The sequence below is a fragment of the Dermacentor silvarum genome, chromosome 5 (assembly GCF_013339745.2).
Source record: "Dermacentor silvarum isolate Dsil-2018 chromosome 5, BIME_Dsil_1.4, whole genome shotgun sequence".
Lineage (NCBI taxonomy): Eukaryota > Metazoa > Arthropoda > Arachnida > Ixodida > Ixodidae > Dermacentor > Dermacentor silvarum.
The window spans coordinates 15617587-15643211 of NC_051158.1; the positions used below are offsets into that span (position 1 = coordinate 15617587).

Below are 25625 nucleotides of genomic sequence, written 5' to 3' on the forward strand. Positions count from 1 at the left end.
CAGATAGTTATATTGTGTAAATTGGCTTTCCTGCAGTGGGTTTCGGCGCTCACGGACGAATGAGTGAGACATAGAAAGCTTCGCTTTAAAAAATTCCACTACAGTAGGCGTGTTTTGGGCCTAGCTCTCCCACGATTGGTGATAATCCGGTGAACAATTGTTGCCGGCAATATATATATATATATATATATATATATATATATATATATATATATATATATATACGGGTGACAGTGTTTGGCCATCGGAAGCCATCAGTAACCGAAACGCCGACGACAAAGATAGCGTATCGTAAAGAACGTTTGAAAGAATACAAGAGACCACGCAACGAACGTTAGTTGGCAAAATGGTGGGGGTATAATGAAATACAAACAAGTTAGTCGTGTGGGCAAAATATGAAACGCGACCAAATGATTAAGCGATGTATTCAATTTGCGAATAAGGATGAGTGGTTTTGGGCAGGTAATGCTATTGTTAAAGCAGGTAATCGACAGTGTATTTGTGTAATCTATAATGAGTGTCATGTGAAAATACAATCGAAGAAAGCGCATAATCAGATGGAGGTTGCGCGAAGGGGTGACTGGTTGAGATAAAAAGTTCGGCAACTAAGAGGGATAAGTTTATATAGGACCAAAGCAATAAGTTTATCTTGTAGCACTATATGAACACTCTCATGACGATAAAAATAAAATCAACCTTTCCGCTGCCGAATGGTAATTCTGTGTGGTACAGCGCTATAGCGTCAGGCCACAGTTGTGCGCTCCATTTACGGCACGATTATCAGTCATGTACCTCTGGAAACCCAAGCATTGATGCCCACTGGAGAAAGACTGCGCCATCTGCCAGGTTTCAGCACGTTCGAGACAGCGCGACTGTCACGCTGTTAAATGGACGCTAAAGACGAGCAGTTTAGTTGATACTACTGGTACACAGTTTTTAAAGAACCCACTTTTGTTTATTTGGGGGAAAAGATTGGTCGCAAGCCAGGAACAAGAAGCGCATAGTTTTTTTTTTTTCCATTTTGAATTTCGCGCCCGAACGTCAGCTCGGGTGCACCGCATGACATCACATATTTCAATATAAAATCGGGAAAAAAAAGCGCACGGGTTGTGAGAGATGGTGTAGTGAAATGGCTGCCCTCCGGATTAATTTTCCCCATCATCGGCATTCACAGTGTCACAGCGCCACTCAAACTTGGACTTAAACGAAGAGCAGACAAAAGACTGTAGCTGACTTTTTAACTAAAATTTCTATAACAATCGAGAAAATTATGCGTCTTTGTATTTATCGGATGTAACTATAAGGGCTGGCGTTGCACACGAACGAGTTGTTTGTCAGTTAGACAATATTAGGCATTGAAGAAACTTGAGGGGCCATGGAAAGACCTTCGAGCTTGTATCGTTTGTATGTGTCCCTCGACGCCTGAAATTAGTGCTCTCATGTGTTCGACAACGCACAGGACCGGCCATCGATCGCGTACTTGTCCAACCGCGAAGAAAGACGAGAGAGAACGCTTTCGAGGGCTCAGTATAACCAACGATAGAAGCAGTTTAAATTACCACGTCACCTTTTACTGCGTAAGCTGTTATGGGCTCATTCCAATAGCCGTTTCTGGTCGCGATGATGCCGCCACGGCCCCGTAACCGCTATCACCGGAAATGCGAAAAAAAACCACCCGCTCTCCACCGGGATCGAACCCAGGCCCACTGCGTGGTAGTCGATACTTTACCACTGAGCGACGCAAGCACTTGCTACCAGGCAGAAGAAAAATTTCCTTTATACGCGCCCTATATGCAGCCGCGCAGGCGACCCGAGCCTCTGCCAGTATGGTGGCGCCATCTAGTTAACGTGCCTGCAACCGCCGCGTGCGACTAGATGCGATTCAGACGGGATGCGATTGAGACGAGGCGTGCAATCAGCGCTATCCCGATGTCAGATGTGCGCCACGTATTCTGGGTACCTCTTCGGTACACGTTATGGCGTCTCCTCGCAAGGACGCAAGGTCTCCTCGCAAGGACGCAAGAAGCGAATCATAGAGCTACGTGTGCGGCTACAACCAGGCATCATCGGGCTCAGCAGACTGCTGTGCAGAGAGCATTACAAGACGCAGCTTGCTTTCGACGCCAGTCGGACAGTTCAGATCGTTCTCGTCAAAATCGAGGCGAAGACACTTTGCCGTGAAGACCTTGTTGTGCGTGGTGCAGAAATTGGAGCTACTCTTGCGCCGCTCAACGAGCTTACGCTGTGACTGCAATCACAGCGTAACCCGTGCTGCGTCTGCCGCGCAGGCCTGTGACTTTTTAACACGAAAGTGTTTTATGCCGGGGTCCACCAAGACTTAACTGACGTATTTCCGTCACGAAAATACGTCATAGAACATAATACAAAAAAGAAACCAGAAGAAAAAGTTCCACAAACATGCAAAATTTGGAAATCGAACCCACGACCTCTCGGTCCGCGACGATAGATCGCCGAGCGTTTAACCCATTGCGCCACAAACGCATTTGCAGAGAGCTACACAGACGCGCCTTATATATCTAACACTCCTCCGTGTACCCGCGCTCTTGCTCGGGGCGGTGCCGCCGCCTACGAGCAGAAAAGAGAAGTACTGCATTATGACACTAACGCGCACCGACAGTGAACGCTTCGGTGGTCTCAGCACTACGACGCCTCGATGCCAGCATTCGAAGGGACGCTGGCATCAAGAAGCACTACCAACGCCACCTAGGTGGCGTTCACCGTACTCAGCACAGCGGAGCGTGGCCTCCGCAATTAGCTCTGAAAATGTTTCTGAAGTTGATCGCGGAGGCTGCAATTACGACGCGCTGTACGCGCTGATTTGACTCGGTGACGATTCAGTTACGTGCTTTGTCTTGCGCGTTGTATTAGTGTGTCAGTTACGTGCTTCGTCTTTCGCGTTGTGCTAGCGTGTGCAGCGTAGTGCAGCTTCCATATGCACGACGGTTGCTCATGGTCATCGACGTTGGTAGTCGTGATGGAGGAGACGTGCCACCAGGCGTCAGCGTGGGTGCATCAACGCCTAAGGGCGCTTTAGCCACAAAACACCAATAGACATTATATATCAATGTGCAATAAACATTACACTACTTCTGTGAAGACACGTTTCACTTTCGTGTTCTATACCGATTCCTATATAAGAGGGATCAACCACATTTTTTTTGTTTCTTTTTCTCTCTTTTTTTCTTTTTTTGCAGAAAGACATTCTGGGTGCCATAGAAGAAACGCTTCAGGGAATAGAGGACATTGCGGAGATGCCGTACGTTGACCCTCGCGAGCCCCTCAGCCAGCGTGCCTCGATAGACCGTAGCATCTCCCTGGGCATGGTCGTCCCCACCAAGCCAGCTTCTCGCTCACCCCTCAAGGCTATCTCCATGGATGACGCCATGGTCGTAAGTTTCTTTGAACTCGATTGTAATTGGCTTTCTACAGAGTACTTGTGTCGTGATATCCGGCGCCAGTGTAACAAGTTGTGACCAAAGTGCGCGTTCAATTTTGTTAGCGCTAGCCACCCTAACGTGTTTGATGGATACTGGCTTGTATGTAATTCTGCATGGGCGTGCTAGCCTTTGGATTTTTGATCAACTTATTGTCCTGCATTATTCCTTCTGGAGCAAAAGCTGAGGGACAATAGTGCTGGTGCTATTGTTGCTGTGCCTCTCCAACTACTGGCTCCGGTTTATTGCGAAGAAGAAAGAAAAATATAACATACATTGAGGTCATCGCATCATTTCCAAACAAATAATCAACGTCAATGAGTAAAAAAACAGAGGGAAGACTAGCAACACCTTCGTTTAAAAAATATGCAAAACAGGTGGGCTGAAATGACGATTCGAGGCGATGTGATGGCTTCAAGCTACGCTTTCTTTTTAGCAGCGGAGCTGTTTAAGCCGACCATCAGTTCGTGAAACGTGTACAAAAAACCTCGCTGAACGATGACGTCACCGCGCGTTGCCTAGCAACCACATCGCGGAGCGGCGTGTGCTTCGCCTCCTCTCCGTGCCGTGCACATGTTTCCTTGACATGGGACGTTAAGCAGAGGGAAGGAGAGCATACACGCCGCGCGCGCTATGCTCAGGAGAGAGAGAAAATGAGAGCGAGAGAGAGAAAGAAATTGTAGCAGCACCAACGAGGCAACGTGCAGAGCTGCTGCCGACGCCGTCCGCGTTTCTCCGTTTCCCCGCGTTCGCGCCGAACGCTCGCGGTGTCCGTGACTGCAGCAGGCGCCTCTGGCGACGCATTGGCAGGTTTCCACCAGCCACGCTCCGGCAAGTGTGGAGGCGTAGCTTGGCTGTGACGGCACCGGCGAGGTAAAGCTCGGAGCCGCCGCGACGGCGGCAGAATTCTCGTTGACTCTGTGGCGCGTACATGTAGCCTTGACATGGGACGACCAAAGAAGATACGGACACCCGAAGAAGAAGCCGCTCATCTTGAAGCCCGTCGCGCCGCCAAGCGAGAATCTGCGTCGGCGGCGAGCCGATTCGGAATACAGTAGCAGCACTTATCATTTCCTAGCCAAACTTAGCCAAGCCTAGTAAAACGTGGAAGAAGCTAGGTCGATCACCAGCTTCGCTGTTTACTCCAGCCTTCCACCACTAGTGCAAGCTGCCTACTTTTTCTTTTTTTTTTTCTGTTCCAATAAACTTTTACTTGCAAGCTCAGCGCCGCGTTTGCCGTCTCGGTTTATGCTTGTCTTGCGAGGCGCACAACCATGAATCTATACAACGTCGCCCAATAAAAAAAAAAAGAATCTGGATTTTTTTTTTATAGGCTAGAACACCACCTGGTTATGACGCAGACCGTAATGGGTGACTCCCTATTAAATTGGACCACCAGCACTTTAAGAAAAGATTACATCCTTTTGGGCGTACCTTGTTCCCAAACAAAAATTATGAGCCATTCCGCTTTGTGAAGGTGGATGACCAGTGAAGCTGTTTTGCGCACGACACAGAGGTGACACAGAATGTGGGGGCCGCGTATAGTCCGGATATCCGAGCAGCAACGCGCCTACGAAGAGCGACGGCAGGAACGGGGACGATAATGCAATCGTCGCCGGCAGTGAACACTACACAGGACCTCCCCATTACGACGAGAGAAGTGAAATTGAAAATAGACAACGGCACCTTGTCTTACATACGCACGATGGTGCCGCCGCCCCGGTCGAGCGGCAGGAAACTAGGCACACAAGCGGTTGGAACGCCTACAAAGACAAGGCGGTGCGAACGTTGACATTGTCCAAGCGGGTCGGCCTTTTGGGCTAAGATCCGATCGTGGTATCTCTTGTTGACCTTGTTTCTGGGACCTCTTTGGGTCACAGGTGTGACAAGGGTAGTTCAATGGCGCGTTACAGGTCCCGGAGCCCACTATACCCGGAGTCCACAGGGGTAGGTGCCACTGCGTTTGGACCTTTCTGCACTATCACCGGGATCGAGCCACGATACCGGAGTTTTAGCTCTCGCGCATGAAACTTTCACGGGAGCCTAGCCATAAACAGCTTCGTTGTTAAAAGAGAGTTAGTCACAAATATAGAGAAGCGCTGCGGCACTTGCACAATGAATACAGAAATTGTGGACTAAGACAAGACACACAAACTGTGGAACAGATATATGGACGAATGAATTAGCAAATGAAAATCTGTGCTCATATTCAGAAAAGCCTCTTACGCTTGAATTGTTCGTCAGGGCATACCAATCCTGACGCTGGACATACTATTCAGGAAAATCTTCCCGAACCGGGACCACGATCGCGCAGGGCCTCCGCGTAGCGGAAGGCGTTAGTGAACAAAATTGAATTTCTTAAAGTAAAATCCGTCAGAAAAATCGCAAAGTACGACTTAACCACAACCTACAGGCATGATAGCGTCGAATTGTAATTTGAATGTACGAGAAAACATTCTGTTACGAGGAAACCGAACCACAAACCTATATTCATCATTTATAGCATACAAACAGCGCGCGCACCCGGGTACGTTACTTCCAAAAACACCATCCAGATGGCACTCGCCTCCTCGGCAGTGTAAAACGTCAGCGGCGCGCAGTGGCGAAGGTGCAGAAAAAATGTGGTTGATCCCTCTTATATAGGAATCGGTATAGAACACGAAAGTGAAACGTGTCTTCACAGAAGTAGTGTAATGTTTATTGCACGTTGATATATAATGTCTATTGGTGTTTTGTGGCTAAAGCGCCCTTAGGCGTTGATGCACCCACGCTGACGCCTGGTGGCACGTCTCCTCCATCACGACTACCAACGTCGATGACCATGAGCAACCGTCGTGCATATGGAAGCTGCACTACGCTGCACACGCTAGCACAACGCGAAAGACGAAGCACGTAACTGACACACTAATACAACGCGCAAGACAAAGCACGTAACTGAATCGTCACCGAGTCAAATCAGCGCGTACAGCGCGTCGTAATTGCAGCCTCCGCGATCAACTTCAGAAACATTTTCAGAGCTAATTGCGGAGGCCACGCTCCGCTGTGCTGAGTACGGTGAACGCCACCTAGGTGGCGTTGGTAGTGCTTCTTGATGCCAGCGTCCCTTCGAATGCTGGCATCAAGGCGTCGTAGTGCTGAGACCACCGAAGCGTTCACTGTCGGTGCGCGTTAGTGTCATAATGCAGTACTTCTCTTTTCTGCTCGTAGGCGGCGGCACCGCCCCGAGCAAGAGCGCGGGTACACGGAGGAGTGTTAGATATATAAGGCGCGTCTGTGTAGCTCTCTGCAAATGCGTTTGTGGCGCAATGGGTTAAACGCTCGGCGATCTATCGTCGCGGACCGAGAGGTCGTGGGTTCGATTTCCAAATTTTGCATGTTTGTGGAACTTTTTCTTCTGGTTTCTTTCTTTGTATTATGTTCTATGACGTATTTCCGTGACGGAAATACGTCAGTGAAGTCTTGGTGGACCCCGGCATAAAACACTTTCGTGTTAAAAATTCTAGGACGCTTCAGCTTCGTCTTTAACCCATTATTAGGTTGAAGGTTGGAATTTTATTTCCACAGAGCTCAAGCTTTCCGAAGATATCCACAAGTGCCTTTAGAGCTTTTACAGCGCATCTCTTAGGCGCCCTTTCCTGCGGCGAGCGTCGGCGGCGGCGTAACCGATCGAACGAGCACAGCGAAAAATGAAAGCGAACACGGGTAGCAGCGGCGATGATAGACGCGAGGAGGAAAGCGGAGATGAGGGTGCAGTGGAACCATGAGGAGGAAAGTGGAGGAGGGTATGGCGAAAGCGTGAGAAGAAAACCGTAGAGTGGCGACGAAGGCTACAAGATGGCGCCAGAGTAGCGCACGTCATCGCGTAGATTTGTCGGCGGCGGCTGCTGCTGTGCATCGCGCCCACGCGTCACCCACGCGCTGGCTCTCGCGATCTCCAGATTAGCGAGGCAGACGCGGTACACTTCGCTCTGTTTGCAACGTGCCGCATGAGACACATTGCCCGCGCCAGCCAGTATATCGCGAAGTGAAAACACGCATACAGCTGCGCTCAAATTTCGCGTTTGGTAGTATTGTAACAGCCGGTAAACTTTTTTTTTCATAAATCAATAAAATCCTAATCGATAACTGAATTTGCTTCACAGCTTCCATTGTAGTTATATTCGAACGATCGAAAAGGATTAACCGTCGCACCGTCTTTTTCTCGTTCTGGGCATCGCTGTCCCGGCAGGGTCAGCCGAGCGCCTGTTCTCCGAAGGCGTACCACCGTCACCACCAAGAGGACGCCGTGTCGCGACCTCTGGTGTGCGCTGCCCTCGGCGTAGTGGCCCTGGCTGTGGTCGCGCTGTCCATACTGGCGGTGCGCCGTGTGCAGAGCCCTATGCGCACAGCCCCCGACGTCTGCGACACTGAAGACTGCCTGCAGCACGCGACGGCGATCCTGGCAACCTTGGACGAGTCTGCAGACCCTTGCGTGGACTTCTACGCGCGCGTCTGCGGCCACGGTGGCCAGTGGACATCTGGGAGCAGGGGCACGTTGGCCCACGCCTACAGCCGGGAAGTCATGTACACTCTCGGCGATCCACAGGCGAGTCTGATTGGAATTCCTTACGCTCCTATGTTGTCATAGTCACTCATGAGCACACTCGTTTTATTGCGATAGCAATTATATGGACACTCAAAAGCAGATTTCTGCCGTCGGCGTCGCCGGCGCCGTCGCCGTCGCCGTGAGGTTCCGTATGACGTCATTTGGAGAAGAAATCGTCGCCGCGCGCCGAGCGCTGTATGTGCGAGTGAAAGGGCGCGAGGGGCGCGTCTTTCACGGGGAGTGAACGCACGGCGGAGAACAAACGCGCGTTCTGCGCCGTGCTCGCTTAAGGGCTGCAGAAGTAGGCGTCTCTGTTCTCCTTCACAATCACCATGTATGTAGAGCAAACGCGCCTTCTTCCGACGAGCGAGAGGCCGTGGGGGAGGGGGAGGGAAGGGAGGCGGCGTTTAGCTGCGGCACGCAGTGCCTATTTATATCAGAGGCTCCGGCAACAGTCACGAACGCCGCACGCATTTTGAGCGAACGCGGGCAAAACGCCGATGGCGTCGACAACAGTTCTGCGTGTTGCCGATGCTGCTGCATGTCCAAGTTTATACAGCTGATAAAGCTAATATTATTACTCCGTATAGCTCTCTACAAGTTTGCTATCGCAATTGATGCTTCGCCTTTCAGGTGAAACTGCGACAACTTTATACTTACGCTAATCTTACAGTCGTGGCTGATATGAGTGACTAAGGGTGTGAGTGGAGGTGTACTTGAGCGGGAGAGAATGCATGTTGAGTGTGAGCGAAATTGATTGACTGTCCATGAGAGTACATGACTATGTACAAGAGTGAGTGCGAGGGAGCGCGAGTGTACTTTGAGAATGAGTTAGTATAACTGAGTGTAACTTGAAGCGAGTATAAACACGAGCGAGTAGCGGTGAGTGTGTGCGGTAGTGTGTAAGAACGTGATAGTGTCGTTACAAGTGAGTGCACGTACGTGACTGTGAGTGAGTGTCCACTTATTCCGCCGACCAGTGCTAGCGGTTTACACTCTTAGAACTTGCCACTCTGATTTTTTTTATGTGTAACAGTTGGTCTCATATTCAACCTTATTTCTAGAGTTCCTATACTTACGTGGAATGCAGTCGCATTTACAGTGGAAAGTGTTTTTTCTTTTTAACACGAAGGTGTTTTATGCCGGGGTCCACCAAGACTTCACTGACGTATTTCCGTCACGGAAATACGTCAGCTTACAATGTACACGAACATAATACAAAGAAAGAAACCAGAAGAAAAAGTTCCACAAACATGCAAAATCTGGGAATCGAACCCACGACCTCTCGGTCCGCGACGATAGATCGCCGAGCGTTTAACCCATTGCGCCACAAACGCATTTGCAGAGAGCTACACAGACGCGCCTTATATATCTAACACTCCTCCGTGTACCCGCGCTCTTGCTCGGGGCGGTGCCGCCGCCTACGAGCAGAAAAGAGAAGTACTGCATTATGACACTAAAGCCCGGCCCACATTCAGCGTTTTCACCGGCGCTTCCTGCCGTTGCGTCTCTCGGCGTCGTTGCATCAACGGCGCCGGAGAGGTCACCCAGCCACATGAGACGCACGCAAACAGCACCAGTCCAGCGTCGCACAATGTGACCAGACAGATTTAACCAGAAGCAGTGTGCAATGTCATTCAAGTGAACTATGAGTAATGTTCCCGATTAAGGTTTTTAAGCCCTGTTTATAGTTCTGCGGCACACACACACACACACGCACACACATTCACGGCAGCGCGCTCGAAGGTACGAGCGGCTGCTTTCTCAGACGGCGCCACCTCGCCGACGAGACACTGGCGCCACATGGTGGCACGCACGCGAAATGGTTGCTGCGGAAGTCGCTTGCAAAAGTTGCCAGCAGCGCGGCCGCAGCCATGCGCTGATTGGTCGGCGCCAAGTCGGCGCTCATCGATCCGCTTCCGGCGGCGGCGCCGGCGCCGAGATTTCTGGTGTGCCTTGAGTACGACGTTTCGGCTTGGCGCCTCCCTCAGCGTCGACGCTGAGCGGCGCCGGGTCACGAAACGCCAGGAAACGCCGGGAAAACGCCGAATGTGGTCGGGCCTTACCGCGCACCGACAGTGAACGCTTCGGTGGTCTCAGCACTACGACGCCTCGATGCCAGCATTCGAAGGGACGCTGGCATCAAGAAGCACTACCAACGCCACCTAGGTGGCGTTCACCGTACTCAGCACAGCGGAGCGTGGCCTCCGCAATTAGCTCTGAAAATGTTTCTGAAGTTGATCGCGGAGGCTGCAATTACGACGCGCTGTACGCGCTGATTTGACTCGGTGACGATTCAGTTACGTGCTTTGTCTTGCGCGTTGTATTAGTGTGTCAGTTACGTGCTTCGTCTTTCGCGTTGTGCTAGCGTGTGCAGCGTAGTGCAGCTTCCATATGCACGACGGTTGCTCATGGTCATCGAGTAGGCACTCCTGGCCGGTGAGTCCATTCCTCCTGCGTCAACCACGGCCTTCACTGCTCTTAGGCAGTGCCTAGATAGGGGCAGAAGCTCGGAGGACGAGAACTTCGTGGCGTTTATGCGCAACCGGTGGATACCGTGGCCGCTTTCCGCGGTTGCTCCCGGTCAGAACGCCGTGTCATCTGACGTGCTCGACGTTCTGCTGGACCTCGCCGTCAAGTGGAGGGTGGCTCTGTGGTTCGACGTCACCGTGTCGACAGCTTGGGCGCACGACGGCGCCCCCGTCGTCATAATCAGCGAGCACGGCGACGTTCCCGGGCTTCGCATGGAACAATTAGAAGAGCTCAACGACACCGCTTACGACGACGTCACTAGGAAATTGTCCGGATTTCTCAGCAGTGGCCGAGTGAAGCTGGACGACGTGGCGCTCAAAGAACTGCGCCGCGACGAAGCAGCCTTCAGGAAGGTCCTACTCAGCGGAGACGATGGAGACGAACGATTCGACGACCTCGTCCCGCTGAGCGACGTCACCGTCGTCTTCGGTAACGGCGCGTCTTCGGCTGAGTGGACGAGACTCCTCAACAAACACTTGAACGGCGCCGTCAACGTTTCCGCCGACACCAGGCTCCTTATAACAAACGAGCCGCGATTTGCGAGGATCGGCGGCCTGGTAGACTCGATGCCGGCATCGAGAATCCTTAACGTTGTTGGGTGGATGTTCGCTTACTCATACGCCTGGATCGTCAACGCCGATTTCGACTTCCTTTCACCGAGTACTGAAGGCCTCGCGGAGTACATACAGTGCTTCGTTGCGGTGCAGGAATCGTTCGGGATCGTACAAGCGATTCCACTCTACCGGAGAGCGTTCGACCCGTACGAAAGGCAAAAGGTGAACGCCACACTCAAGTGGACGTCTCTCGCGCTGCTCAGATCCGTGCGGGCTTCGCCGAGAATCGCAAAATCGACGAAGACGGAAGCACAGAGCAAGGTCTATTCACTGGCTTCGTCGCGCCAACTGTGGCCTCCCGAGCCACATCACTTGCAAGGAGGATCGCTCGACTTGATCTACGCGAACTTTACTGGGGATGCCAAGAATTTCTTCGGAACGTGGCTCGAGTCCAGGAAGGCCTTGAGGACGACGATTGCCACGCCGTATTATGACAACCTAATGACGTCCAGGTGAAGATTTCTGATTATTGCTTGAATTAAGAGGTTTAACTAAATGTATCCTTTAAAGTTTTGATTCGAAGAACAGGTACCGACAAGGTGTACCTTCAATTTCATTGTGAAAGAGTTGGTGTTTTACTTTCCATACTGGTGTTTCGCACAGAGATGCACCATTGAAACATCTTCACACCGTAATTATGAATATATTCCCCAATAAATGCGAAGTGCGTTTATGGGTGAATACTGCCTTCAAAAGTGGCACCACGAAGACAACTAATTCACTGCCGCGGAGTCATACACAAAAGCAAAATTTAGGTATTATCATTTTCCGCACCCACATTCTTGTGTTGAGTGCGTCTTCACGGCGATAATTAGTTTACACTTTCGTGAAGCCGCATACGAATGCAAAATTTGCGTATTTGCATATTTCTATCCTCACCCCTTGTACTCAAATTTAAGCTCTTGGTGCCTCTTATGCGCTTTCATAAATAATCACGCGTGATCTCTGACAGGTATCGCTGGCCCTCGGGAAGCGTGCTCTATCTTTACGCATTGAACGAGCTTCGCCTTAGCCTGGCCGCCCTGTTCCCACCGTCATACCGGCGAAGCGGATCGGCCGCCATGACGTACGCAGGTCTCGGGTTCAACTTGGCAACGCAAGCACTGCGTTCGGTGGACCTGCGTGGACGTGAATTGGACAGCGCAGGCCGCAACACTTCGTGGTGGCAACCGGGCAAGCCGGGAGAAAGCCCCTGCAGGTCAGTAGCTATTAAAGAAAAAAAAATTCGCCGACGATTACGATACTTCCTAATACGAAATTTGAGCGCATCTGAATACGTGTTTTCATTTCGCGATATTACTGGCTGGCGCGGACAGTCTGTCTCGTGGGGCGCGTCGCAAACGGAGCGAAGCGTGGCGCGACCGCCTCGCTAATCTGGAGATCGCGAGAGCCGGCGCGTGGGTGACGCGTGGGCGCCATGCACAGCAGCCGCCTCCGACAAATCTACCAGACGACGCGCGCTACTGCAGCGCCATCTCGTGCCCATCGTCGCCGCACTATGCTTTTCTTTTCACGCTTTCGCCATACCCACCTCCGCTTTCCGCCTCATGGTTCCGCTGCACCCTCCTCTCCGCTTTCCTCCTCGCGTCTTTCATCCCCCGCTGCGAGACGCGTTCGCTTTCATCTTTCGCTGTGCTCGTTCGCTTGGTTACGCCGCCGACGCTCGTCGCAGGAACGGGCACCTAAGAGCTGCGCTCTAAATCTGCAATGAAATTTTGGGCCGCGTCAAAAGCGCAGTTTCAGATAGTGCCGATGTAGAAGAGCCTCCGCGCGAAATCTTCGTTTGAAATACGAGTGGATGCTTAACTAGAAGGGCGAAAAGGTGGATGTTCTTGATGCCAAAACTGAGAACAACGCACGGCGGCCGCATTTCGATGGGGGCGAAATGCGAAAACACCCGTGTACTTAGATTTAGGTGCACGTTAAAGAACCCCAGGTGGTCCAAATTTCCGGAGTCCCCCACTACGGCGTGCCTCATAATCAGAACTGGTTTTGGCACGTAAAACCCCATAAATTAATTAATTAATTGAGAACAACGCTTCGATTACCACTCGCCGGATGGGACACATGACCCAGAACGCGAGACTCCTCTGCATGACATTCGAGATTTCTGTCGCCAGCTGTCGACGCTGCCCGCGATGAGCTTGATGACGGGGCAGTTGACAACAATGTCATGGCGAGCGAGCACAGTCGACAAGCATACGATAAGAACACGCAGAGCGTAATCGCGGTTGTTAATTCTTTCGTTCGTTTCGCCATTTCCCGAATTCTCTGTCTGCCCCCTAATAGCGCTACAAAACCTGCTCTATGGGGCGCCATCTCGTGTTGCCGTTTACATTCGGCTGGTCACAATCGAGCGCTCGGCACACACTCGACTGGTTCAATGAGAGCGCTGAGAGGCGCACTCACCGTCGAGCTGGGATGGCAACCAAACTCTACCAGAATTCCGCGCATGTGGCTCCACTTATCGGCCGTGGAGCAGCTGAACGTTCGGCCAGGGCATCCATTCTCTGGTTCCAATCTGAAGAGGGCTCCGCATCGCTAAATACCGAGTCGTAGCACGGCAGGAACTAGTCGAGTGTAGCACTTGTGTTACTCTTGGTGAACATTTTACCTTTTTTTAAATTATGGTGATGTCATCGCATAGAAGGTTCATTTACTTAATTCTGTGGTTATGCATGCAAAACTCACAATCTCCATATGAGGCACGCCGTAGTGGAAGTCTCCAGATTAATTTTGGCCATCTGAGATTTTTTTTTTTACTTTGCGCCTAAATCTAAATACTCGAAATTTCACCCCAGTTTCAAACTCTATTTTGATCGGCTTGTTGCGAATTAAAAGCGAACAAAATTGAGAGAAAATGCCGCTCCTCCTGAACTGCAATAACGGCCGGGCTCAAGTCTATGAATATAAAAAAAAAAAACATGGGCTTTAAGTCAATATGCCGAAATCGCCAGGTTTTGTGGGAAAGTGCCAACTGTAATGAAATTGAGTCATTTAAGTATCCTTACGTGATTAGAATGCGAAAGCCACCTTAATTCGCCTTAATCTAACTTATAGTCCACTTTAGTCTACCTTAATGCACTTTTATCCACGTTAATCTACCTTAATGCACCTTAATCCCGTTTGATCCTCCTTAATCTACCATAATCCGCTTTAATCTACCTTCATCCACTTTAATCCAACTTCATCCACTTTAATCCCCGCCCCCCTCCACACCTTCACTTTAATTCACTTTACTCCGCCTTAAGTCGACCGTACTCTAATGTGATCCAACTTTAATCTTGGCATACAAACAAACAAGACGCTCATAATTTTTTCCTGTCACTCGATCGTTGAGGACAACGCCGGCTTTTCTGCCTCATGGGACATCATTAAAAAATCACCAGCCCTTCCTCTGGGGCGAAAATGGGGGTATGCGAAGCTTGTCGTGTGTGCATCTGACCTTCGTGGTGATTTTCTCTCTCTCTCTTTCTCTCTCTCTGTATTTCTCTCTCTCTTTCTCTCTATCTGTCTTTCTTTCTTCTCTCTCTCTCTCTCTATTTCTTTCTTTTTTTCTATAGTTCCTTCTTCCTTTCTCTCTCTTTCTCTATTTCTTTGTTTCTCTGACTTCTGTGGTGATTTTCTTTCGTTCTCTCTCTTTCTCTCTCTTTCCTTCTTTCTCTTTCTTTTTCTTTCTCTGACCTTCGTGGTGATTTTCTATCTTTCTTTGTCTCTCTCTCTTTCACTCGGTCTTTCTTTTTCTCTGTTATTCTCTTTATCTCTCTATCTTTCTTCCTCTCTTTCTCTTTTTCGTCCCTGGTATGTGCCAATGAGCTTGGACCCTTTCTGCACTATCGCCAGGATCGGCCTACTTTGGCGGAAATTTTTTGCTGGGCACACGAAAGAACCGTTGGTTGGTAAAGGTATATATAGCTTCTCTATCAAAAATGTTAGCAACGACATGCTTGGCATCCTAAGTCTTGGACAGCGAACCCAAAGCCCCTACAGATCCCACGCCGCGGCCGTGGGATCGAACCTGCCACCTCGGCTGCGAAATGTCATGGCCACTCAGCTATATACACTGCGGCGCGTGTGCTACTCGCAGGTTGGACGCCGCCAAGTCTGTCGCCGAGCGCCGCTCGATCGCTGACCTCTTCGCCCTCGACGTGGCGTTGGCCGCCATGAAGCTTAGCTCGCAGGAGAACCGGGACAAGCGGACCCTGCGACTCAAGTCGCTCGAGTTCCTCACGGCCACGCAGACTTTCTACGTCAGCTATTGCAGCCACTACTGCGGGGAGCCCGACGGACGACGGCGGTGCAACCTGGCCATGAATGGCTCCGAGTTCGGCAGATCGTTCCACTGTCGCCCTGAGCAGCCAACACCACAGACCTGTGTTTTTGTCTAGAACAGAAATCGGTGTTATCCGTTTCGCCGTTCGGGCTGTTGTCGTGTCATTTGCCGCTTATTTGTCGTAGGTTGTCTAGACTTATAACGCATCGCTGAATGACGAAATAGTTTAATGCAACATTTATTGTTTCATGTTACTGAACTAAATTTAAATGTACAGTAATGCATTTTAGCAAATGAGACCAACACCATATTGCTGGTACTCGTGACTATTTATTGAAGTGAGATTAGTTAGCCAATTACGTTTATTTACGCAAAATTTCGAGTATTCATTTTAGGCCGTAGGCCTTATTGAAATGTTCTAAGTCATGTTTAGCAACACTTGTAAAGGTTGTTTTCATGAAATTATGTTTAACGTCGTCCTTTTGTTCGGGCTCTGAATAAGAATATGGAGAAAAACATAACGTGACCGTGCTCTAGGGCGTTTGGATTGCAACGCTCTCAATTGTGTTTCGAAAGAACGAAGCCCGTATTCAAATTTCAAACGAAAAAAACAGCGATCTGCCGCAACGTCCTGCGTACAGAGCTGAGCCACTCAAACGCGACAATCGGATCGCATGGCGGCCGACGCTTTTTGCGCCATCAGTGAGCGCTGCCTGATCACTGGGGCCGAAATTCAGTCAGAGTGAGTCCCGAAGGCTCTTGGTATACCACAATGCATCAGCACAGTGCCCCCAATATCGCGAGAGAGATATTCCAAATGAACTTCTTGGGCAAGTTGCGGCTTAGAGTTTCTAACTATGCTTGAATGTGGCTAGCCGCGCCGCCCAATTTCTTCGACAATACGACTACCGAGACCATCAGGAGACGCGTATCGTCATCTTGGACTCCGGCCCATACGGTTCTACGTGGTAATGAGGCTGCCGATGCCTCAGCCCGCGCGCTTAATCACCAGGGCATCGCTTCAACACCAGTCGCCTCAGTTTCCAGAACCCAACACGGCCATCAACTTCCGTGAAATCACGCGACTTTACAAAACTAACCACGGCCAATTCCCCCTCGTTTAACGCCTATTTTTACATCACGAGAAAGATAGCGAAACTTTATTGCTCCGGGCGGGCCTTTGAAGTATTCCATTTGAACCAGCCAGACAGTCTGGCCGGTTCAACTATAGTGCACTGGAAGAAAAGAAGCCTACGTAATCCATCGCTGGGTGACGATTCGCTTACACAGATGGCCACGATTGCGGCTTAAGCTCTCAAACACAGTGCTGCAGGTCGCAAGGAAAGTTGCTGTTGCAGCAATTGCGAATGATGATTCCTCGGGCTGCATAATATGTTTCTCGTGTGCCCGTCTGGGTATACCTATCTGAAGATCTGGACCAATGACGCAATAAATATTAATTTATTTTCGTGAAGAGCGCCGTTCAAGCAATCTAAACAAAATTTTTAGACGTATATACAAAACAAGAATCACGATGTACCACAAAAAAAAAGGGGGGGGGGGGGCGGAAGAAGGCTGAGCAGTAGGGTTTCTTATCGGTAGTGGCTGCTGACAAAACTACAAATAGTTCCTTCGATGCCAAAACTGTCCGTAGTGCGTGAACATTATCTTCAATCCCTTGAGTAGTGAAGCCGGGCTTCGCGCAACTTGAACTTGGGAACCGTCAAACGACTGCTAGCACTGCTAGCGCAATGAGTGGCAGCATAGCCATGCTACTCCGACTCCGAATTGAAGTTAAAGTAGCCCTGCGACTGCTCCAGGATTTCATCGAGCTTGCTCACGATCGCTGAAAACGTTGGCCTGCAGATGGGGATGGCGTTCCAGCATGAAGTCATCAGGTCGTACCTGGAATGAAGCCGCGAAAGCGATAGCGAAACATGAACGATCACACGCGGAAAATAAGCACACAATCATAAGATAACACAGCATGCCAAGTTGGAATATTCGTAAGGTTGTCGACAGCAGTTGCAGCTAATAGCCCTCTCGACTAGGCATGCAATATGTCCAGAAATTTTGAGCGGGAACAAAAAAAAATCACTTTATTTTTCCTGAACAAGTTTTTTTTTCCTGTTTGTTTTTCACAAAATTTTGAGAATTTCGAGCTCATATTTATTATACCAGCAATGACAAATAATCATTCTTAAATACACGTGATTCTCTTCTACATGTGAGCTCTCTTCTACGAAAGATTGCCAATCTGATAACTGAGGGAAAGGTCACTAAGTGTCCGAGCCACTCTCGCTGGACACATTCGCATTAGGATCGATAGCGGCTGCTTCCACATTGAAATTTGTACGTAGACGCGTTTTCGAACACGTTTACTTATGAGCCTATTACGAAGCTTGTTATGAACATTTCCATACAATGGCTCAGAGGGCGTCCTGTGTTCCGCTACGTTTGAAAGCTACGCTACGTTTTGCAACGAAACTAAAGCGTACAAGGAACACACTTGAAAACTGTGCTGTGTTTGTTGTCATCGTCGCTTTTAGAATTGTATGCTGCACAGCAGATAACTGTATGCGAAAATTTTATTTTTCATGTTTATGTTTTTTTTTTCAATTATACATTTTTTCTGTGCTGAAAAATATTCTAAAGAAACTTTTGCCTCTTTTTCCTACCTTTGCGGGTTTATTATTTTTTTTCTGGCTCTTACATCTCTGTTCTCCACTGCGTGCTTCAATACAGTTCAATGTTGACGGTTTGTCGCGTTCTGTGCGTCGGCTGCAATGAAAATGCGCTCGCGCGAAGAAATTCGTCTCAGATTGTAAAGCAATTTTTTAAGTGAAGTCATGAACGGTGGTCGAAAAAGTAATGATTTAGACGCGTTGTCTAGTGATTCGTTTAAGCAGTCAGAATTTGCGCCTTCCACGAACATTGCATCTGTACATTGCAATTCTAATGTATGCACCATTAAAGACGAGTATCATGGGACTTTGGACATTTGTTTCGTCTAGCCAAAAGTTCAGCTAAACACGCGGCAAACTGAACAAAAGTTTTCGAACTGTCAACTCTATCGGCGGAATTGGCTTGAGGTTATACTTGCACACAATAGGCAACCTTACCCGTGGGGACGAAATGCAGGAATGATAGGGCGAAATCCAAAAACGCTTGTGTGCTTAGATTCGGGTCAGGTAACAAACCCAGGTTGTCAGAATTATTCCCCTGTACCCCAATACGGTGTGCCTAATAACTAGATCGTGATTTTGGCGCGTAAGACCTTCCTAATTTAATTTAATGGTCTTGATGACCCTCATCGTCGTCAACTTTCATCGAACGAACGAGCTGTGAACAAGAGACACCCCAAAACCAAAAACACACGTTCTTACGTTTCCTGTGGACAATTGGCCGGCTTCTCTAAGCGATGGCCTGTTGTCAGAAAGTCCAACAGCTGGTGGTTGGCGACGCCAGGGTAAGGCACGGCACCCAGACTAGCCACTTCCCACATGAGCACGCCGAAGGACCACCTAGACAACAGGAGGAAGAGGTCACCGAACTGCCGTCGCCGAAAATGATGCAAGCAGGCCTGATTATTATTATTTATTTATTTATTTTACTTTCAGAGTGCCGCTCTTAATGGCCCCTTCCCGCAGCAACCGGTGGCGGCGGCGTAATCGAGCGAACTACCACAACAACGAAAGATGAAAGAATGACGCGAGCCGCGAACGGCGGAGACCAACGAGAGCGGCTCCTTCGGTGACGTGCGCGCGGGAAACTGGTTTCGTGCGAACCCGCCCGACAGCTCGATGCGTACTCGTATCTGATCTCAGCTGGACCGCTAGTTTCGTACTATCGTCTGCTCGCGTCAGCCTCTCGCTCGCGCTAGTTTGGTTAGCTTGGTGTGGTCTCGTTCGCGCTTGTTTCGACTGTGCTGGTTTGCGATTGTTTTGTAATCTGATTGTATGCGCGACGCGAACTGTGTAGTACGTTGCGGAAGCCAAGCGGCGCCAGTAATTACACTGGAACCTTCGATGAGTCATGTATAAAAGCCGACGCGCTTGACCCACAGATCAGATATACGACGATTGCCGACTCTGCAACATGTTTCTCTCAAATGGTTTGCCTGAATATATCGCGAAATGAAAGCACGTATAGAGCTGCACTCAAATTTCGCATAGGGAGTATCGTAATAGTCGGCGATTTTTTTTTTTTTTTTTTTTTGCACATCGTTTCTGCGTAAATTTTCAAGGTTTATAGATCTTCGCGAAATGTAACATTGTCATCTACTCTACAGTACCTCGAACGTATACTGTCAGCTGCATGATGATCACAAAGGAAACGACAGTATGTAGCATGAAGCTACTGTCGTTTCCTTTGTAATTTTGGGCTACCGTAGCATGGATGACAAGTTTCCCTTTCCCGCCTTTTCCTTTTTTACAAAAGCTCACTTCTACACAGGTTTAAAGAATCAAGCCGAACGCAAACTTCTTGCTATTTATTCAGCAAAACGTGCCAAGATAAAGAAATGTAAATAACGAATCAATGACGCGTGCACTGACACGTGCTATTTGAGAAATGAATACGAAATTAGCCAATCATTTCTGTTCTGGCTTGTGCTTTGGGTTCGCATACTGCCATGTATGATCGGTGAAATCCACAATTGATAATGAAATTCGAATCAGTGTTGTTAAAGTCGAAATCGGTGGTTAGATAAATACAGATGAAACCAGTACTTACAGAATTAGTTATCAATTAGTGTATCAGATAGTCAGTCAGCGAATTGGTTGATTAGTTAGAATTTGCGCCCAAATAATGACTTTGCGACCGGCTTTCTTTTAATTTTTTTTTATTTTTTTATTGTGGTGCGCTCTCATCTGGAAGACTGAGCTGCCCGCTTAATTGGTTTTGACGAACATAAAAGAAAGACCATAAGCAACCACATGAACTAACAGGCGTCAAGAACCCTGTGGGTGAAAAAAAAGGGGGGATGTGAACGGGTGTCAGTATATACTACCTAAAGTGCACTAATGAAATAATATTGAATTTTTTAGACGTCTTAGAAAACATTTGCACGGTGTAAAAACCAACTTAGCATGCTCAGATTACCGCCGCCGTGACACTAGTACGACGAGAGGCATCCGATTCTGGACGGGGAGTGACCTTTCTTTGACACCCATAACACTGTTGGCGAATAGTTTTAGCTGGTGATGCACTGACCCTAAAACCTCCAAACATCTCAGCTTGTGACGAACAGCCTGATATTGAGTGTGAAAGTGCGGCAACAGGCACTCCTCACGCACACGTCGCTCAAGGTGGTGTAGGTCATGTGGGAGAGCGACTCGAGCGCCATCCAGCGGGCCGGCAGGCGACCGGCGCCTTGCTTGCGGTACAGGCCTTCCTCGTACATGTCCCTAGAGAGGCCCAGGTCGGCGATCTTGGCATGCTGTTCGGTTACGAGCAGCACATTGCGGGCGGCCAGGTCGCGGTGCACCACACGTTTCGAGGCCAGGAAGTCCTGCAGTCCATCCAGAGCAGAACGGAGGCGAGCTTCATTTACCAATAGCCCAAAAGAGTAGGGTAGAGTACATACATACATACATACATACATACATACATACATACATACATACATACATACATACATACATACATACATACATACATACATACATACATACATACATACATACATACATACATACATACATACATACATACATACATACATACATACATACATACATACATACATACATACATACATACATACATACATACATACATATGTAATCATCATCATCAGCCTATATGTCCACTGCAGGACGAAGGCGTCTCCCTGTGATCTCTAATTAACCTTGTCTTGCGCTAGCTGATTCCAACTTGCGCCAGCAAATTTCCTAACTTCACCCACCTAGTTTTCTGCCGTCCTCGACTGCGCTTCCCTTCTCTTGGTATGCATTCTGTAACTCTAATGGTCCACCGGTTATCTATCCTACGCATTACATGACCTGCCCAGCTCCATTCTTTCCGCTTAATGTCCACTAGAATATTGGCTATCCCCGTTTGTTCTTTGATCCACACCGCTCTTTTCCTGTCTCTTAACGTTAGGCCTAACATTTTTCGTTCCATCGCTCTTTGTGTGGCCCTTAACTTGTTCTCGAGCTTCTTTGTTAACCTCCAAGTTTCTGCCCCATTTATTAGCACCGGTAGAATGCAATGATTGTACACTTTTCAACGACAGTTCCCAGTCAGGATTTGGCAATTCCTGCCGTATGCACTCCAACCCAATTTTATTCTTCTGTAAATTTCCTTATCATGATCAGGGTCCCCTGTCAGTAATTGACCTAGATAAACGTACTCCTTTACAGATTCTAGAGGCTGACTGGCGATTCTGAATTCTTGTTCCCTTACCAGGCTGTTGTCTTCTGCATATTAATCTTCTACTCCACTTTTACACTTTCTCGATTAAGGTCCTCAATTACTTGTTGTAATTCGTCCCCATTGTTGCTGAATAGGACAATGTCATCTGCAAACCGCAGGTTGCTGAGATATTCACCGTTGATCCTCACTCCTAAGCCTTCTCAGTCTCAGATAGATATGTAAATGAATAGATTTGAGAGATGGCGTGGAAGAGCATGACTCTAGTCTTCTACTCCTCACCGAAGTTAGGCGAAGGGGAAGTGAAGGGAATGTTGGCACCTACCCTGAAGGTAAACCGCGAAGCTATGGAGTCAGAACGGAACAGTATCTTCAGAAATAAATCTTCGCAGTTGAGGATAGATTCCTCGTGATTTGGGGATCAAACTCTGCACCACAGCGTTTTCGGAGAAATCCCTCTATAACCTGAGCTATCAGCTCTACAAGCTTAATCTTTTTAGGGCCACTCTTTTAGCACGTCTTTCCCAATGCGACTGATACACAACTTTGGCTCGCTCTCAAATCTCTCACCATTCCTTGGGCGACTTGCCGTGCTAGCGACAGAAGATGCAGCAGTGACGGCACTTCTCCGAGATCTGAAAAAAAAAAAAAAGAAATGTACAACCTGTGGGAACTCTGAACACTGATAACTGAAATGCCCATCAAATTGACGCCAATACTTTGCCTAAGTTTATCATTCTTGTGGACCATGCTCTAGATCACTGTGTGGCTAATTCGGATTCACGGGACATTTGATTTACTGTTACCACTCTACCGCTGCCATTTATAAAGCCCGCCATGTTCTACTTGCCTGTACACATATTTCCGCTTCGACAAATTGTGTTTGTTAAACCTAGCATGCAGAGCATGCGGCAATGACTTGATAGTTAGCAAGAGGCAAGGTTAATTGCAGCGCACTTCCAACGTTCTCAAATGAATGTTATCTTGCAATATTTTTTTTTCATTTTCGCTCTTGTCTACATTGCTTTAATTTTACGCAGAAGAAAATGAAATGTCAATTCATGCTGCTATGCTAGTGCAACAGTTTGAGCAAGTTAGTGCACCTTGACTTCATATACACAGCGCACAATCAACAAGGCTGATTGTTTATTGACGTAAACCTTGCTTCATACGTGGATTCACCGCGAATGTTCACCGTATTCACAATTCACGTTCCTAAAAAGTAAAGTTCTTTATCTGCTAGCTTGATTTATGGTTTTGACACACTGAAATCACAAAACCTAGCTATCATTCCCACTTTTTAAAAAATGTCGCTAATTAACTGGTTACGGTTCTTGAAGACAAGTATATGCTTCTCTAAAAAAATCGTCAACAGCCACATTTTGTAATGATGGTGAGTGAGTGAGTGAAACAACTTTATTCGACGCGTCAAGAAAGTGCCAATTTTCTTCTTTTAAATACTGCTTCGATGCTGTAAATACTGCTTCGAGTCGTTCGTTTTAGTATCTACCTGTCTCGACCACGTAGGCCTGACCAAACGGGCCTGACCACATTACAACCATCCACACACCCAAACGTCAAAACCAAGTCAACAGGCTTGCACGACACAGCTCAACGAGACTAACCGTATTGCAAAGCTGAATGGCTTAAAACGCATGGTATTGAACCACCTTTCGGTCAAGGGTTTCCTGGAATAAACATTCAACTTGGAGCTTGTCTAGCATCTGGTATCCACTAATCTGGTCGTGTTTGACGACAGCCTTTGAACAAAGCATACTCAGTATGTTGTGTACTCGGGATGCGCCCGGTTGGTGAACAAACTAAATATCCTGTAGTATGTAACTGATGGAAGAAACAGCGACTACCCAAATTATGTAAGGCAGCAGAGTAAGGGTGGTGAACCTAAAGTTTTTCGTAAGATTTCTATCCCCTGGCTACGCTAGTACTTCTGTAACACATCCAATAAGCAGAACTAAATTAAACACTGCTGACAGCCTCCTACACAATCCAATAGACCCTGCTTTCGACAACTTCCCGTGACGGATTTCTGGAACGTACCTTCTGGAATTCCAGAATCGGTGCTTGTTGTAGATACACTGAGCAAACCTAGATCACCACTATCCGATCCGTAATCATGAGCCTGCATGAGCAATGAGGAATATTGAACACTAGACAGTCGTTGAGGCACAAACAGAGTTCATGACTGCAATTCCTTTATGCTAAGCATCACAGTTTCAGGCCAGGAAATGAGAATTCGAAGTTGAAGATTTGATAAGCTTGGGAGTTCACTTGTAAATTGACGTAACATAGGATGTTTCGCTTTTATGTTGTCCGCAAAACTTCGAGATGATGTGCACATACATAATGTTGTGAAATCTTCTAGAAAAGTTGCTTTGGCAATGACTTTAAAAGTTGCACAGTACAAACCGACACTTCTGGTGCGCATTTGTTGGATTAGCTTTTCGTCAATGCAATGATCACAAGAGCTTAGTGGGGGAATGTGCCTGAGGGAATTAGGGAGGCAATAAGTGAGTCACTTAATGGATGAACGAACCGCGACACTTCGGGGCACTAGGCATCAAAACTTTCCTATTAGTCGGAATTAAAAAAAAAGGTTTGCACTCACGAATTGTCCGCCACCAGATGCACCTACCTCTTTTCCGAGTCGTGCCCTGGTCCTAAGTAGATACGTCCTGAGGTCGCCCAGTGGGCAGTACTCGACGACCAGCGCCAGCCTGGGACCCATCGTGCAGTAGGCTCGCATGCTGACAACGTTCGCGTGCTTGCCCACTAGCTTGAGGAGTTCGATCTCTCGCTGAAGGTTCCTCCTCTCTTCGGACGTCGGCAGGTCTGTGCGATGATTATGACAGACTCAGATTTTAATGACACGGAAGCCGTCACAGCTATAATGCGCCATGACTTGTCTGCGAAGTGACAGGGACTGAACAGCTCGCATAGCATACTTGAATTCCTTTTGTAAGTGTCATGCACTGCCCCAACTGGGACTCGATCACCACTGGGGATAGAATGAGTAGGCGATATGAAGGACCACGTGTTATTTTTATTATAAGCTAGATAGAGGTTTAAGGAACATGGAGGGTTGAAGTGGTCCAGAGTGATCAAAAAGGAACGTTTCTGGCAGCATCTTTTAGAGAAGGCGGCTTGTTTTCGTAGGGGCAACATCTGCTTTCATTGGCAGCCCGTAGTGTAGCGTAGGATGAGGCGCATCGAAATGATCAAAAAAAAGAAAAGACGGGTCCTACCCTTGAGCATCTTGACGGCGACCGTCTCGCGGACCTTGCCGACCCAGACGTGAGCCCTATGCACGACGCTGAAGGCGCCGCGACCGATCTCTTCGTGCAGTTCGAGCGTCTCGAAGGGGATCTCGTACGTGTCCCAGGACCTGTGCAGCAGGCGAAAGGCACTCCTGCGCAGCTGCAGGAACTCGCGTGGCGAGGATAGCTCCGAATCGGCACTCTTCTTAGCGGCTGCTGGCGATGCACCCAGCTCCTGCAAGTCCGCGATCCAGATTATGGTTGCGGAGGATAGAATTGATCCATTCATTGATTTATTGACTGACTGATATACTGACAGACTGACTGATCATTTATTTATTTATTCATTCATTCATTCATTCATTCATTCATTCATTCATTCATTCATTCATTCATTCATTCATTCATTCATTCATTCATTTCTGTTGAACGGAGAGCCGAAATGTAGCCAAGGTACTCCCTACCTCAATTTCCCCACATCAACCGATGTGCAAAAAGAACACAATATAGAACAGA

The 25625-nt window shown here is 48.3% G+C and overlaps 2 protein-coding genes across 2 annotated transcripts; one reads left to right on the forward strand and one right to left on the reverse strand.

Moving 5' to 3' along the window:
• Window positions 1-444: 444 nt before the first annotated feature.
• Window positions 445-15610, forward strand: LOC119452775 (endothelin-converting enzyme 1). Its single transcript, XM_049667187.1, has 6 exons — window positions 445-462; window positions 3216-3410; window positions 7684-8040; window positions 10467-11638; window positions 12139-12384; window positions 15274-15610. Exons 1-6 carry the CDS (start codon window positions 445-447, stop codon window positions 15572-15574), a joined length of 2289 nt encoding a protein of 762 aa, XP_049523144.1. The 3' UTR covers window positions 15575-15610.
• A 1511-nt stretch (window positions 15611-17121) lies between these two features.
• Window positions 17122-25398, reverse strand: LOC119452777 (tyrosine-protein kinase receptor torso). The gene is made up of 7 exons (XM_037714723.2): window positions 25098-25398; window positions 24488-24684; window positions 23893-23974; window positions 22405-22469; window positions 20757-20971; window positions 18846-18983; window positions 17122-17364 (listed from the first exon to the last, which is right to left on the reverse strand). The coding sequence occupies exons 1-7, from the start codon at window positions 25396-25398 to the stop codon at window positions 17232-17234; spliced, it is 1131 nt and encodes a 376-aa protein (XP_037570651.2). The 3' UTR covers window positions 17122-17231.
• Window positions 25399-25625: the final 227 nt, after the last annotated feature.